At 41.3% G+C, this 17,123-nt stretch overlaps 1 protein-coding gene across 11 annotated transcripts in view; it reads left to right on the top strand.

Annotated features, from left to right (window-relative positions):
* Positions 1-17,123, top strand: part of LOC147753613 (uncharacterized) — a 43,430-nt gene that overhangs the window by 17,118 nt on the left and 9,189 nt on the right. For 6 of the 11 annotated variants that reach the window (XR_015310654.1, XR_015310656.1, XR_015310655.1 and 3 more), the window contains exon 2: positions 3,003-3,042. The exons of 1 other annotated variant lie outside the window; for it this stretch is intronic. Coding sequence is in view for 4 of the 10 variants with exons in the window: in XM_086967953.1 (XP_086824079.1) it covers positions 3,003-3,042 (40 nt within the window). In the remaining 6 variants the exon portion in view is untranslated. Of the gene's footprint in view, positions 1-1,343; positions 1,845-3,002; positions 3,043-5,469; positions 7,111-17,123 lie in introns of those variants that run through there. 4 more of the 11 variants (XM_086967952.1, XM_086967951.1, XM_086967954.1 and 1 more) reach the window with 3 other exon arrangements.

The following is a 17,123-nucleotide window of genomic DNA, read 5'->3' on the forward strand; positions in this document are numbered from 1 at the left end:
TTCTACATAGGGCTGATATGCCGACCTCAGCTGATACACGTCATATGTTTCTCGTACGCAGAAATTTTCAGTAACTCTTATGGTCTTAAAAAGCTCTAGCATGGTGGGTTGGTGTTTTTCATCCTCCGATATCCGGTAGCTCCAACTTTTCTCTGCTCTCTTGTTTCCCTTCGTGTAGGAGCTTAATTAAAGCTTAACGATCCTGTTGTAGACCTTAGGGCACTCTCGATAGCCTACAAAAGACATAGTCTATGCGACGAAGTATCGGTTTGACTAACACAGCTATTCATAGAGCCTCTAGACCAGTTGGTCACCCTTTTCTGACATCGTGTTGGTGTCTTCTTGTATTGATGCACTTGTGCCTCCTCTTAAGTGTGTGTGCTTTTTATCCAAGTGTGTGCCGTACTCACCATCGGACAACGCCGCAGTGTCGGAAACGAAGCGAGCGGTTATGAAGGAAAACAAAAAAAAAAACGGAGACGACGACTACTATAGAAGTAGATCAGCTATGAACTAATGCAGATCCATCGAATTAAGAAGCTGTATCGGGTGCAATATAGTGTATGATAATAGATGAGCCCATGGATCAGTAGTTTAGAGGCTCTTTTACCAGAAATTAACCAGTTGTTTGCTGATTCCAGCAACCCGCAAACGAATGTGGTGGAAAAACAAGCTAAGCTTCGGCGAAATCATCGAATTATAGCCAAGTAGGCCGAGAGGCGCCAAGTAGCAACGGGATTCCTTTAAGCTCTCCGAGGCCTAGTTTGACCTTCCTTGGCCTACTCTTGTCTCATTAATCCTACCTCGAACATCAAGTTCAGCTTCTACTTGAACTGCACGTGAGATCAGTCGTTATTTACTATTAATCTAGGCTACTTTCCTCGTCAGATTCAGTCGCTGATTAGGCAATTGCCATCGGTCGACTCATGGATGTATCTCCTCCGTACAAACTGTCCTTTAGCCTACAGTGACCAAAATTGTGTCTGTCATTTTCCGTGTGTGTCCGGTATGATATTTACAAAATTACGAACTGACGACGAGCTGCACCGGCAGCAGGAAGTATATTGTGGTGAACAGAGCAAACACACAAGAAAATCGTGGCCCTTAAGAATGAACCATTCCCGTCGAACTGAGCCCGATAGATGGTTCTAATCGAAGTAAGAGGCACTTGCAGCAGTTTGCGATGTATTCAACGAACTGCGAGTCGAGTTGCGGTTTATGATCGCGTGTGCAGATGAAAGTTTTGTATCACAGGACAGCCCTTGTATTATGTACAGCAGAGAGGACTCGCCTATGTAATGCATAGTATGCCTTATTTTAATAGGGCATAGTTAAGGAACATGCCGAAAGTGAAATGTTTCGTACCATCTTTAAGATTTTTTGTTGTTTCTTTATTCTGTTTTTTGCGTGTAAACTTGACGTGACGAGAAAAGACTGGGATAAATGATGTTTCTAAGGACACGCGGGTGCATTCTAAAACTAATGAAAAATTTCCACGCCGACTGTCTCTGATAAACTTTACTGCCACCACAAACGGGTCAGATTCGGCATTGCATACATAATCATATAGTAACACAGAACTTTAGCCGATTAGCATATAGTAGTCGCGGGATCGTTGTGTAGATAATTACCGATTGAAAAGTGGCGCCAATCACTTTGCAGTATGTGCGACTGACATTGTTATTAGCAGACGATACAGCACAAATGTGATCTTGTTTACCGACACATATAAGCATATGCCGCAGTGATTCGTCTTCCCTCTTCTCGATACTTCGTTCCTTCCTATGGAGACTATATCGAATACTCGGAGCGTCATCCCCAACTGCCTGATACGAATTGGCACGGTAGGTTTTCTCACGAACGCTTTGCCGGAGAACGCTGACTGATTATGCTACCTAACTCTATTTACTACAGCTTTTTTCTTATATCCACCCATACACTCAAAACTATTTTTTCCTGTTCCCAAAGCACGTTTTTTCAGTTTACTAAACCAGCATTCAAATTGGTTGGCTCATTTCGTTTGGCCATACAGTTCCAAGTAAAACATTCTTCTCAGCTGGATTACAGTTACAAGACGACCCAGTGACTAGTGGCAAATGAACAAAAGGCACCGAGGAAGACCCTCGGAGATATCAAAAGAAAATGGAAAAAATTGTGGAAATCAACGAGCGAACACACGTTCAAAGGTGGCATGCGTTGCCCGTCTGATATAACGGTGTGCAGCTTCATAGACAAAACTCGTAATATTTTTTAATGCCCAGCGGAATCAAAGAACGTGTCATATCTGCGGCAGCGTCCTGATGAATTTCACTTTTTACGATTAGTTTCACGTAGCCTTTAATTGTTTGTGACATCTGTTGTCCCTCTCTCGATCCTTCTCCCTTTATCTTCCGTAGCTTTAAGTAGAATCTAGGCACGAAACAAGGTTGAACTGGTTCCAGTAAAAAGATATCATGGAATCAAAGTGCTGTCCACTGTCTATTTGAAATAAAATGATCATAAAAAACGAGGCATAACAAATCAACAGTATAATATGTATGATTAGAGGCAAGCAACTCTCAAGTATTACTATGTTACTGATTTTGTCCTAATTTTCTAATACGATAGACGCAATATTGGTTCCTGCATAAATATCGATTACATGGGCCTCGATTCTACAATGTTGGCATATGTAGCTCCTATCGGTCCTTCATGCTCATGCCCGATATAGTATGATTAGCAGTAAACAATAAGTGTTATATATATATATATAATGTTAGTACCAGTGTGCATCTATGACAATAATTGCAGCTCGTTTTGCTATTTCTATTGGTCGAACAAATGCCTCAATCCAAAATAACACCGTCCGTATTACCCTGTTGTATGGAAAACTATTATAATTAGCGAACCATAAAGGTTGCTTACTGTACATACAGAAGAGCCAAGAGTCTATGCATTTAATATTCATTAATCGAGGCGCTTTTACCTTTTTGTTTGTAATTTACTAGGTTTGTCTTTTCCAGTGTACCTGCTCTGTCTCAAGGTATCAATCAGACATCGAAGGTACGTATCCTAGTGCTTTCTATCTGTTGAAGGTTGCCTCATTTGTGGGTTTTTCACGCTTTAATCGGGTTGGGTGGGCCTATCAACTTATGGGTGTTTCTGAATGTATCTATCTGTGTATATTAATCTTCGCTCGACAATTCGTTTTCGGCTACAAGTAGGAACCAATTACGCAGCCTGAATAGTCGTATTGTAAACTTTTGGTAGTGGAGAAACCAAAAGTCGAAGGGATACTCAGTACGTTATGATTATACGCAGCGTTGTTTGAAACGAGCTGGGTGAACAGCATTCCTTTGCTCTCTATCGAACGCGTCCCATGATTGAACGGCATTAAGACAATGACGGCAGCAACATGAGCACCGACCTGGCATTTTAAACAGACTCATCGAATAGCGTGCACACCTGACGGTTATCTGCAAAATAAAGCAAGGGGCGAGCCTGGTCTTGGTGGGAAGATAGAAGTCTTTGACAAATAATCCCGTCTCTTCTTGTCGTTTCGGTACTCATTCGCCGTTTGATTCTTCTCACCTAATCTTTTTTAACGATGGAACGCCGCTACCTTATCCGATCTTGTTTCCGGGCTACACCGGTTTTAACAGCGTAGTTGTACTTGACCTTACTGGCCAACGATGAAGGTCAACGAAAGATCACCACTGTCACGCTTTGCTTGGTGCGCTCCGTTACCCGTTCATCCTTCCGTGCGCCACTTGCCTGACCATGCTACCAATATCCTGCTCAGCTTAGCAAGAAAACGAGGCATAGCCCAAGAAAAGCAGTAGCTATAACAGCGACGGCGGGTATTGCAGGTCGGGTCGATTGTCAGTGGTCGGTCTTAGTGGCTGTTGTGGCCGCGAGCATCGACAAGCCCAGAAGATCGGCAGGCATCGGCCGCCATTTGAGACGAACTCTTCCATGTGCGAAACTATTGCCGACGGTTGGCATGTGGTACAGCATCGTAGAGATGGACGAGATTCGATCTAAGAGCAAAGGAAAGCTATTAAACGAGGAATACGAAAGATCATAACTTGGAACTATGTTCGCACCATGGCTGTTGTTATACTTCTAAAACCTGCTGGTCACTGTTCATAGCAGAAGTATTATGAAGGAGAGAGGTGTGCGACATTCCGACGCCTGTATATCATCACGTCAGCTGTCTGCATTTTCGTTCAATACTTGATTTGGGGCGTATACATTTTCAATTTTTTTTAACCATAATGTTATCAATAGGTTTGCTTTGCTACTGATACACGCGCCTTGCTTGCTTCGTATGCTTTGACTACTCTGACCCATTCTGTTTCCTCGTAAGAACGTCGCCATTTTCGCTTTTGCTGAATGACACAGTAACGTCTTCTACACATCTTCATCGAGCCAGCGCTTCTTCAATGGACTCTTCGTTCGTATCTTTTCACATTTTTTTGATAACGTTTTTACCATCGTTAAGCTAACCCGGTTTCCGTGCCCGTTATTAACGTAACAGGCTCGTGCCTGAATTTGTAGTAGTTTCATCGGTTCTGCCGTTATTTCTGTTCTACTCATACTACATATTCTAGCAGCTTGCCTTGTCGCCGCGTCTGTAGCCATACTATTTCCATCCGTTCCGAAAAAATCATAGAACGGGTTTTTTTTTTTGCAGTTATCGCAGTTGTCTTTCGTTTTCTGACGTTTGACCTTCTCGCTGGTTCGATTAGCCCCGTGCATTTCAAAAGCTATTTCGGATTTCTTACTCTGATACAACCTAATCAAAATTGTATCACTCACTCGCATAACCTTCGGCTATTCAAACTCTATAGATGTTTTTATTGAAGACTGACATTTCTGTTTTATCCTAAATGCGAGGTATGCTATATGTCACAGAACTTATGAGTAAAACGGATTGCGCAATAGATGTCGATGCAAACTCTGATCTAATTAAAGTTTTTTCTACTTTATTTGTGAAAGGGCCAGCCTCGTTCTTTCTGACGAACGTGTTGTTACCCCGCGGGTTCAATATTAGATCTAATCTCATGAATAATTCCTGTGTTCATGAAAAAGTACCGAGACCTTGCAATTTATTACAAGCCTTAAATGTTAGTTAAGCGTTTAGCAAGCATATGCATCTTGCTTTCAGAGCCAGCCATGAATTTCCTTTTCGATCCCTTCACGTCTGATGTGTTTGTATTGATACACATAAACACAAAAGTAAGCCTTTGAGACAATTTTGCTTTTTGACCCAGCACCGTATGGAACGAGTAGTGATATTTTTTTTTGTTTCTCCTTTATTGCCGAAGCTGCTGAAAGACCAGATAGTGCCATCATAAAAAGGGAACGTGTAGTGGTAGTAGTAGACGCCTGTTGATAGCTATGAATCAGTCGAATCGTCGATGCTGCGAGGAAGCAACAACTGAGGGTATCAGAGTAAGGAGTGCAGGCCGTCCTGTCTTTTTTCAGAAGCTGCTTGTCGATACGCCAGCGGGAAAGGAACAATCTCTCAAGCAGTGTAGGCTACCAAGCCATTCTGACCAAAAGTCAACCTTTCACCTCTGTTCTTTACGAGCCTACGTCGGAGCACAAAGAACGCAGAGGATAGGTCGGGGGCGTTCGGCAAATGCAATTAAACTTCGATGTGATTTCGCTTTCATTGCTACCCAGGGATTCTTTCGCCATAATCTCACTGGCTCTAGCATCGATCTGAGTCAGTTTGCTCAGCGTCACGCGTATAGTCGACGAATTTTCTCGGCGAACGTATAGGTAGGACGTTTATCTCGTCTTCGTTTAACTCATCCTTGTTCAAAATAGCATTTTGCCGTTGTTATCCCGCTTCATTTCAGATAGCTATGTCACAAGTTTTGTTCGTCTCTTGTTTTTTTTTTTTTTATCATCAACAACATCAGTATCAGCTGAAATCTTATTATCTATGTCATAGTACTGCTCTGGGATTACAGCTGTTTACCCGAAAAGCCGGATAGAGGCATGACGTATTGTTTTAATTTGGTCTGTAATTAGCGGTCGCCGAAATAGAGGTAACCGTACGTGTTATGTAAAAGCAGGTACTTCGGTGCCACTCATGCGCTTGTATCAGAATGCTCGCTTTAGGAAAATCTTATCCTTTTCTTCTTCATTTCATCTTCTTCTCTGCTAGTTATTCGCTACGCTAATTTCCACCTCCTAGATTCTATACGTTCGTTCCACACTAGTACCACAACGAATGGCGTTCGTTTATCACGTAGCATACGATTCCACAATGAAACTATTCCGCTTGAATTATTTCTATCTGTCACATCCTTATTGGTTTAGTTGTATACTAACCGTATAATTGCACAGGTGCCTGGCCATATTGAAATCAGGGTTTTAGCAATAGAAACCCTATTTATCGCATGATTTGCAGAATTTTTAATGCGCTCTCGTTCATAGATAATTCGTATAGGTCGTGCAGTAGGTCGGAATTGCATATCCCAAATATATACGTATACGCTGGATAAGGCGATCAACGCATGCCGTGAAAGAAACAACCCGTAGATCGATAGTGTAGGGCCAGCTATAATATTAATATCCTGTTCCTAAGCATGCCATGGCTTTTTCCCTTAGTGAGTATGCCCCCGTATCTGTCAGACAGTACGTAACTCAGCGTCCTCAACTCTCATGCCCTCGCTATTTTCGTCATTGAACTTTCGTCTTCCGCAAGCGTATATTGGCCCCCATCGATTTCTTAATCTACCTATTTTGCACCTGTAGCCTAAATATTAGGCAGGTTAGCTAATTTACACTCGCAAAAAAAACTAATGCTGCTACGAAAATTATGTTCCTGTGGCGGAATGTATCAACTAGCTGAGATTCCTGAATTCTGGAAACAAAAAGCCAACAGGTGGAAGCTTTACGAGCATGTTTGTTATTTGTACAACACAATATGTTTTATGTACCGCAAGAATATGTTAGCCATTACAGTTACGTTAGCCTTTATTAGGCTAGGCATATTAGCTATGATACCTACTTTATTGCTTTATTTCTTGGCTTTTACCGAGCTCAAGAACCTGCTGTAGCAACTCGGAATGTTTACGAGGCGAAATGCTGTTTTTGCTTCAATATTAAGCAGAGAAAAGGATAGGTAACTTCGATAAATGTGCCTAATCTCAAAGGTAAGCCAGATCTTCATCCGACAAAGAACGATTTTACGCTTGGTGAAACCTTTTACGCACCTCAAGGGTTCTATACACTGGGAGATATTTGAAAAATACAGCTGTTGGCAAAAATTCGTACATCGCTTAACTACGTTCAATAAATGAAATGATCTGATCAAAAAGTCCCAGAAATACAGAAAAGCAATTTTCCATAACAATGCCAAATTCATAGGGCAAAATTATTAAAGCTGCTGTATTTACTAGGCTTCATGAGGGTGGGTTAGTAACTTTTGTACTACTAACAAATAAAACTGGTAATACTACGTTTGTTAATAAAAAGATCGCTAAAAGCAGGTGAGTTTCTCAACAACAAGTCTGAAAATGTTTAGCCTAACAGAATAAACAAATCACAAGATAAGAAAGATTGTAGAGAGTAAATTCATTTAGTGCCAGAATCGGATCGGAATACTGCTTCTTTAAATGGGAAATTGTTATGGCTTTTTGACCAACATGGTAAAAGATCAGCTAAAGTCAGAAGGGGACAAGCAATGAGTATACATCTGAGAATTTTATCAAAAAATATCCAACACAGTAAGAATTGTTTTCTAATAGAGTCCAGACTGAGCTTGATACACCAGGCTTTGCTGTTCTTTGTAGAGGTTATACCATGAGATCAAGTACAATACACTTCTATGACAGACTGTATTTGGACACATTATGATTTATCCAATGCATGTGAAAACTAATATCAAAACCTGAATCTTTCAATAAACGGTCTGTTATTAGTTGAGCAGTTGGTCTTAAGCTCCATCCTGCTACTAAAAGCTGTCAAGTCCCTTGAGTGTACAACGCTAGACGGATCATGGCAACACAAAGAAAATCATTGTAAAATAGCCGCATGACATAGAAAGCAGGGATTGCTTTTGCTTGAAATGTTGGAGTATTAGAACCTTGTAATTCTTACAATAGCTATGACTGTAATAGCAACAATAAATTTCGTGTAAGATCATGATCCTCAAATCTGGTTTTGCCCTGCGGAAAGCTTCCTTCAACTTGTCTCGGCCGCTTCGGTTTGTACATCTGGTTGAGTTTGTTTACGTTGGCCACGGTCAAGCTATAGTAGTCAAAAGTCGTAGACAGGCAGGCAGGCAGGCAGGCAGGCAGTCTTGAGCTAGTGGTCGGTCGCGCGTGGCAGGAAGGATATAATAGCAAACCGAACTTCAGAAGTAGCCTGTGGGAGAGTGGAGAATCTCATTTGGGCGATAATTTGTGATGGACAGGTGACAGAGACGAATTCGGTCAACGCGTTGTGTGTCGTACATAAGGCTCGAGCCGTAGGTCGGCTGGCGGTGCAGTAGGATGCAAAGTCCTTGATAGAGCGCAGCTCTCTCTGCAGCAGGCCGCTCGCTCAGGCTGCTTGGCGACGACAAGCAACACGACTTAGAACTGTGGTAGCACTACTAGTATCAAATGCTGCAATACTTAATAAAAGGCCAAACGGAGTGGATAGCAGGAACTGGCCCAGCAGACACGAGAAAGCGGGCTATAAACTCCATTGCTGCTTACTTATATTATGGTACCCTTACCGTTTGCTCGCCTGCGTCGACGCACGTATTTATGCGTATGAAAACAACGCAACTTCAGCATATGAACACAATACTAGTAATCATCGCGTAGCAATTGCGAAGAACTGGGCATAGGCGATTTTGCGTTTCTGTGACTAGTGCTTCTGTTGATGCTTCCTTTTGGGTAGAGAGGAGGAAATGGGCCGGACGACGCAGTAGCGCCGCGATGCCGAGGACAACTGATTCTTCTGAGGCTCTCAGTATTGAATGAAAAAATAAGATCGAGTAATTGATCTCCATAAATTATCATCAATGCCATATTTTTCTTTGAGTTGTTACGTGCATAGCACCTCTCTGCTTCTTATGTTCGAACCTTGGCGCTCCTGGCATGAATTTCAGTTCAGAGTCGATGGGCAGACATATATTCCGCCTATACGTGTACTAACATACTAAAAAATGTCATACATTTTCTGTCTTTGCTAAATATTCGATTATTTTATTAGCTTGTCGTCAGAACCCGCAGCTTTTGAAGGGTACTTAAAACCAAGAAGCTCGTTGATGCACAAAGGCAGTAGTGCACGCCTGTTAACTAAAGAAGTATATTGCTGCCTGAATCGCCGACTGATAACACATCGGACTGTCGGAATTTTTGAAAGCAAAGATAAAAGGGAGCCAGCAACCCGGTATGGATGGATTATCCGTTAACATGGCGCACAGTTCAGACCCAGCGGCTCCTTTCACCTTGTTCAATTGTTATCCTGAAAATCTGGCTGGCAGGACGGCTTCTCCCATTGCTGGTGATTTGATAAGTAGCCCGCAGAGATTTAAAAGTTCATGAAGCTAGACAAAATATTTTTCCACAGTCGGTTCTGAATGCTACCACATTCCTCCAACTTTGCTGTTTTGGCTAGCGAACTGTCACGTTCCGTTGACGTTCGTCGTCGCTAGACACATAGTACATAACAAAATGCGATTTGGCCTTCAGCGTCAAACAGAATTTCAGACTCGAACCGAAAACACGAGCAAATAGAGGGTTGGACAAAGCGTTTTGTAGAAGTCATTCCCAGCATACGCAGACGAAACGGTACATTTTATATGACAGTAAATTGAAGGCGTATGGAAATCAAAGCGCGCCAACGATTTCATTGGCCGACGTTTGCATGCGTACAACCAGGATCAATCTCCATTCTAAATAAGCTTACTCGTGAGCTGTCATTTGTAAACCATTAAATCACAAACCCTACGTTTATCCTATCCTCTTAATATTCATGATTGCAAACACCAATTTTGTCAAATGGCAAGAGACCTTACAGAAGCTAGTTGCTAGTTATGGGCACTTAGATAATCTGTATTGCGAGATAGCGCCTCTTCGACACCACTTTAAATAGGTTCCATGACATTTGCAAACTGAACAAAAGTCTACAAGGCTGAACGATTGTCAGATCGTCAATCATTCAAACTGAGTAAATTTCGTTTACTCAATTATTACGGTAGATTATTAAAAAAAAACACCACGAAATATATACATATGGAGCATCTTTTGAGTGTACTGAATAGAAAATGACAAAGAAGGAAGAATCACATTGGACCCCGTACTAAATGTTGCTTGTACCTTCGTCTATTTCGAGAGCTTCAGAAGCTTATTCTAATTTTGCTAAATTTTTGCCAGTATCAATTTGAATATCTTTGCTCTATATAAGCATCAAGTGTTGCAAATGCGGATGTATCTATCCTCATCTCTCCATTCGATAGGACGTATAAATTTAGAGTTCACGAATCTAAAATATTTCTCCAAACCTATCCGGATGCGTTGTCCATTAAATTCTATCAATATGTCGGCACTCATTTTATGTCCCAAGGAGCTTCCTGCATCTGGTAATGCTTTGATTGGTGTTGGGCACATGTGGCCAGTTGCTGGCTAACTTTCTCCGATATTGTTACCTGATTCGTCGTTAGACAATAGAAATTGAAGTAGAGAATGTCTCTCGTAGAGCACAGCATTGAATACCCGTTGGAGAACGGGCCGGTAAAGGACGCGTGAGTCCCTTATCGGCCTATGGCAAGATCAAGATGGTTAAGAGGACTAGACAAGCAGAGTAGGTATTTTTCTTAAAATAATGTCAATATGAGGAGCAGTGGGCACCCATTAGGTTCGTTGCCAACAGACAATAGTTGATCATCGATCCGGCAATACAAATATAACATGAAGGTGGAATATTACGTCTAGACATCGAAATTTACAAATACATAATTCTATTACATTTCACGCATTTTGTATAGGTTCGAGCGGGTGCTGTCTTTAAAATTCATATAATTCCAATTCCAAGAGGTAAGGGAAGCTCTACGGATCTCACTTTTATTCACGTATTAAATTTTGATAAAAAGTAAGGATTTATTATCTAATACCCTAAAGAATTGATGACCGTACACGACAATTATGTATATATATATATATAACAATACACCGATCGTATGTCTAATATAGCATATGAGAACCAATGGGTACGAGTATCCGTTTTTATCACCCCCATATTTTTTGGGTAATGGAGTGGCATGTGGAAACATACCAGTGTTTTAAGGGCTCCCAAGATCTAGCGTTCTACTGGACTCATTTATTCGGCTCATTTATTAGCTACCACGGATTACGTAGACTGAGGTTTGCAGAAAGGGGCAGTCGACTTTGATGCATCTGTATAACAAGACCCTTTTACTCCGTGAGGCGCCGCTGGTACAGCGCATCGGGAGTTCCTGTGTGGTAGGAGAGACCGTAGCCTGCATCTATTTGCATTCTGTTTTTCTCCATGCGACCCTTCCGTCGTCTTTCAGAAGGCATGTTGGCGGCAGCAAACTGGATGTGGGCCATATTTATTAGTGGATTTTGTTCTCGCATCTTCTTCCTGCGTGCTTCATCTATATATGACGCCAGGCACAAGTCTGGGCCTCGCTCTTTGCCGTTGCAACTGGAACGCTCAGTTTGCCTGTGCCTTGCCCGTCCGTCTACGCTCAGATTACATCGCCAACAATCAACATCGTGATAGTGCCGTCAACAGTGATACTACTTTTCACCCAACGAGTCATCGGTGCCTGCCTCCCAACTGAGGTCGAGAGATAACGACACCTCATCTTCGCTGTTACTTACCCAGAGAAAGCGAACAATAATATATCTGTTATCCGCTATTAATCTTTTATAGATCGAGCGTTGATAAAGAGAACACTTCTATATCTATAACATTTCTAAAAGGGCTATTAATCACTTGGTAAATTAATGATCCAATTTCCAATAATATTGTGAGTATTGGACGTCAGCCAAGATTTTGTCAAGGCGCTATGCCTAGCCAATCGATTAAGCACGCAGGATATGGTATTTTGCTATTGCTCGCGTGCAGTTCCTGATGAGAAGAAACGGTCATTCTTTTATATACTGCCGCATTACCCGCAATATTGAGGAAAAACGTTGTCGCTTAACGTAATGTGATTGATCGTACGTGCAGACTACAGCGTTGGTAATCATCAGGATCAGCGCCGTAAATTGATCCGGAACCTCTAGCGAACAGAATATGGAAGGCAAATATAATTCACCAATCGTTAAAAGAACATACTTAACCTGTCACCGCAAGCTTGGCTCGTTAGGAATCGATTAAAGTTCGTGTGGGTGTTTGATATTTACTTAGGGATTCATCGCCGTGGAGGCAGAACCCTTAACTACACACGAAAAGTTATCGAACCCCTGCAAAAAGTCGCGTCGTCGTTTTCTAGAAATCTGCGGAAACACAGAAACACGAATACCTTTTTTTCTCAGGAGCACTATGAGAACGGTTTAACAATGCTTGCACTATGCAAGGGGTGTGCGCTTAAGACTATTCCGGATCGCCATGTTTACCCTACATAAGCGTTAGCCGTAGAACTTCGCGAGCAGTATTACTGAGTCCGGTTCTTACTAAGATGTTTATCAGTATCTGCGTCTTTTTGATCATGCACAGCCTATCCTCCTCACGTATTCTGAAGGAGCATTTAGAATAATCCAGGACAATCCATTGCGGTCTAACTAAACTCACCCGTAACTGTTGCACTTCTCCTTAGTTAATTATATAATAAAATTACGAAAATAATTATCCACTAAACATATCGCTTTTACCTTTTAGTCTCCAATATAGTTGCAAATTTGAATCTCCAATGGGTTCTATCTTGCTTTATGTTCCTATGAGTGCGTTCTGTGCTGACTTTTTCAAGATTATCGTTGACGGTGACCGCCTAGAAGGCTAATGCTATCATAGTTGGTCAGGCGTTATACTTAAAATCCATCTATCACCAAGCAGAAACCCCATCTGATATGTTATCGTACTTTTTGACAAATACGAGGCGGCTGTTTCGCTGAATTTTACAGAACAACCCTTTTCGAACGCACAATACCTCAGGCCTGTGCAGATTGACCTCGTTTATCTAGCGCTCCGCTTTTGAAAATTTCAACTGTTTATGCTAACAAAAGAATCTACTTTACGTAAGTCATATATACGTCATAACATTATTTCTATATGAAAAAAAAAGGATGTATTCACATTTCCTGATAATGCATCTGAGATTAAACTATATATAGTCGGTGTAAAAACGAACGCAAGGCAGTAGCATTGAATATATAAACTTCGTAATTTACTCTGCTCTCTGGAAAATTTTTAGTTGTCTGTGGAAGAAAGGACACTAACTTACTCACAGAAACATATGCTCAAGCAATTCAACTTAAACTCAAAAGCCCCTTCTAGGAACGCAATAATTGCTCGGCCAGCGGCCACATTTGCAAAGGCAAAAAACATCTATGGTAGACATTTAAATATAAAAAGACATAAAAACACTTGTCAGCGAAAACAAAAATTCCGTGTTTTTCTGTTGTTGTTTTTGTGTTATGTGATGCTTGTGTGTATTGAGTTGAATCGATATTGGTATCCATAGCCCTTAGAACGGCTGCTATATGTACGTAGCAGACGTACTGTCTGTGATAATAAACCGAAAGGATGTGCAGTTTAATTTCTTTGCTAAAACACTGATATCAGCGGCACGCCCCTATTTTTGGGAGGCAATAACTGAAACTTTATGATGGACGCCACTAAGCACAGGCGACCGACGTCGAAGGGGCAATGCGCAGCTCCAGCTGGCTTAAGGTCAAGGCTTCAGGTTTCACGCCTTCTGTTTCGCCTTAAGAAGCGCTTCTATCTATAAGCTGATAGAAATATCAAAGAGAATGATAATAGTGTTATTGTCAAAGGGTCTTTTTGGATGCCGGCCTCTTTCCTATCGGAAACATATAGAAAAGAGTTGCTATTCTACAAAACTTGATTTGCTGCACATACTCTTGTCAAATACTCGTATCCATAACACTTTGCCCTGGAGTAATACATGATGTATCAATATCCTTGAATGTTAGGCTACAACCGTTGAAATGTATACTGACTAGCGTAACAATGAGTGATCCTCGTATCAGATTGTAACAAAAAGGTAAAATTACCGCGTTATTAATTGTACATCTGTGAGCATTGCCTCCCAATCAATGTCGTTCCAAATACGTGATATCAACTCTGACCATAAACTAAGCCCATATACACATATAGATATTTAAAATAATATACACTACACAAAATACCTGATCAACCAACTTTTCGGCATCCACTACGTTTCATTAAGTGAACCCCGGCTACCGAAAAAGGTAGAGAAGGAAAATATTACAACAGCAGAGATGCAGCGGCCTAATAATGCTCCAGGAAAAAATCTGCCATAGCTGGGATAAGGGCAGTTTGGGAGCTCTCCCAAAGATAGGCATTCTTATGTCGCCCTGGACTTAGCTGGCTAATAGGTATTCTTTTCTGTATTTGCCTAGATGGTCAAAAATCTTCTTACACTCCCATCTCTGTGAACAAGTGGACAACAACTTTTTGTCGAACTGTCGTCAACGATACGGCTGCTGGCTTGACGTCCCCATTGATGGTTCGTGCTACGACAACATTCACCCCACTTGTAACACTGCCAAAGTATCGGCAAGCTTTTACATTTGCCCAAACAACAACAATCGGGTGGAACAACCCGATTAGAGAGAAAAAGAAGGCGCATTATTAAAGTCGCACCACCTTTTAGTCTTGTTTCGAACCATAGAATCATGTTATTTCTTCTGGGGTTCCGGTCTTCGTTCGTAAAAAAAAAACAACAGTTACGTTAAATTTGTTAGGAACATATATGAATATCGTTGAGCGTATTTGTAGATTTTTGTATGGTCTCCAACATCTCAAGTTTGTTAAAATATTAAGTTTTTTAACGGCACTAGATCATTAAATATCTGTTAGGAGTAACATCAAAATTTTATGAAGTGGCACACTTATGACATATTTCAGCGTTGATACTGACGCACGGGTATTCAGTCTGTCGTTCTGAGATCAACTCCTATCGACTTTTCTAGGACGATTGACTCAAGCTTAAAACAGTGTTCCAAAGTAGGATACAAATCTCTCAGGACATTTGCACGTTTCCCTCCTCAAATACTGACTGGTTCATAGATTTAGAGCACAATGATATTGTTTCCTCCATTTCATATCCATCTGAAATATAGTTTACGTAAACATTTAGCAGGCAACTACAAAGCGCACGTCGACAAAGGCTTCAAGTACCAAAAAGCGCTTTGAGGTCCACTTTGTTGTCGTTCTTGCGGCTGACTCGATTTGTGGGCAGTGGCTTACGACTCTCTCGTTCTGTTCTTCCGACGTCTTACTATTGCTCTCCTTCTCCCAAAGCCTGTATTTGTTGTGTCTATATCGTCCAGTTTGCGACCTAATAACCTACGAATCTGTCGATGAAAGGGCATTTTTAAAACTTTTTTTGACTCTATGATTGTGTTGGCTCTATCGCTTAGTACACGTGCCGATCGGAGATGGCTTCAGATGCTCGAAAATGAATGGTTATCCCGTGTATACTACTGTTTTTATGTTATTATGACCTCTTGTTCGCTAAAGGTTACCCACGATTCACAACATCTTGAATGTCACTTCCTACACGTAGAGCGATAATAACATAGATCGACTTATATATATAAGCAATGGGTCATCATAATATTAAAAACAGCGAGATAAATCCTGGTCGTTTTTCGGTAGTAAGTTAGATTTCGAACAAAATTCATTTTTATATTCAAATATATGTGAAACCATTAAAGTATAATTGAAGAAGTTTACTTATCAACGTTGGTTTGAAACTTAACCCAAGTCAGTATGTGGCACGATTCTTTATCATCGGCTGCCTAAGACAAATCGACAAGTAGTATTCTATAGTTCTTCGATGGGCAATGGGGGATATCTCCATGTTACATCCTGGAAAAGATCAGTTTTAGCGGGCTAGATTGGCTGCATTCTTCGAAGAGGGACGTTAACGAGGATTAAAACCGTGTTCGATTACGCTAATGCTTATGGACAGTACACAGCCTAGAAACATAGAGCAATCGTTCTCAAGGGAGGCTTTTTTCCTTGGAGATTCGTATGGCGCATCATGGCTATGGGGACTTAACCTTGGTCAGCTTTGCTTTCGCTAATCGCGAATAGTCCTAAACCCATCCGTAGCTGTCCGTGGTGGCCTGCGAATGACATGTCGAACACACGCTCAGAGGAAGATATAAAGCGAGCAAGCATAGAAGACGAGTCCTTTAACCTTCGGGACTGTCGAAGGAAACCCGGGAAGCCAACGAAATCGGTCAATCGGTCAATCGATCGAACGAACAACCACCGATATAATGGGTTATCGGAGATGGAGACACAGGGATGCTAAAGGCTCTACAGTTAATCTAGGATACATTTAGCGAAATGCCACAGGCTTGGCCGATCAAGGCCGGCCAGCCGTCTTTCGGGATGCTGCCAGGGTGCTTAAAGACAAATGAGCTGTTCATTGAAAAAGAGCGTTGTGATGCCAGCCTTTCCTACGCGTTTTTGCGCTAAACTTGAGGAACATATAGTCGTCTTAGTTCGAATCCGGCCATGGACATACGGTTCGTTTTCAGCGGGGAGCCAGCCGTCTAATGCAACGCCTGACGGCGATACCGAACTCAACATTCGCAACATTTAAGTTTTTTTTATGTATAATGGTATGATCAGTATGTAATAAATCATAGGTAGATAGGTAGAAGACCCTAGATATATTCCACCATGGGAGTAGAGTAGGCTTAGAATTTTTTGGTGACATTTTTCATGATTTTCAACTAAATGAAAAATTTCTTTGAAAGTTTGAAATGGCGTCGCTAGCCGGTTAAAACACTTACCGATTAGATTTTTGCTCCTAAAATTCAGCCTGTTCTACATAAGTGTTTATCAGTATTATATTTGCTAATGGTGTACATTAGTAGCATTTTTGTACGAGCATTCAATAAACATGTGTATGTACAAAAGTTTACAGGTTTTTTTTA

Source organism: Varroa jacobsoni, unplaced genomic scaffold (genome assembly GCF_002532875.2).
Source record: "Varroa jacobsoni isolate VJ856 unplaced genomic scaffold, vjacob_1.0 scaffold_346, whole genome shotgun sequence".
NCBI classification, from domain to species: domain Eukaryota; kingdom Metazoa; phylum Arthropoda; class Arachnida; order Mesostigmata; family Varroidae; genus Varroa; species Varroa jacobsoni.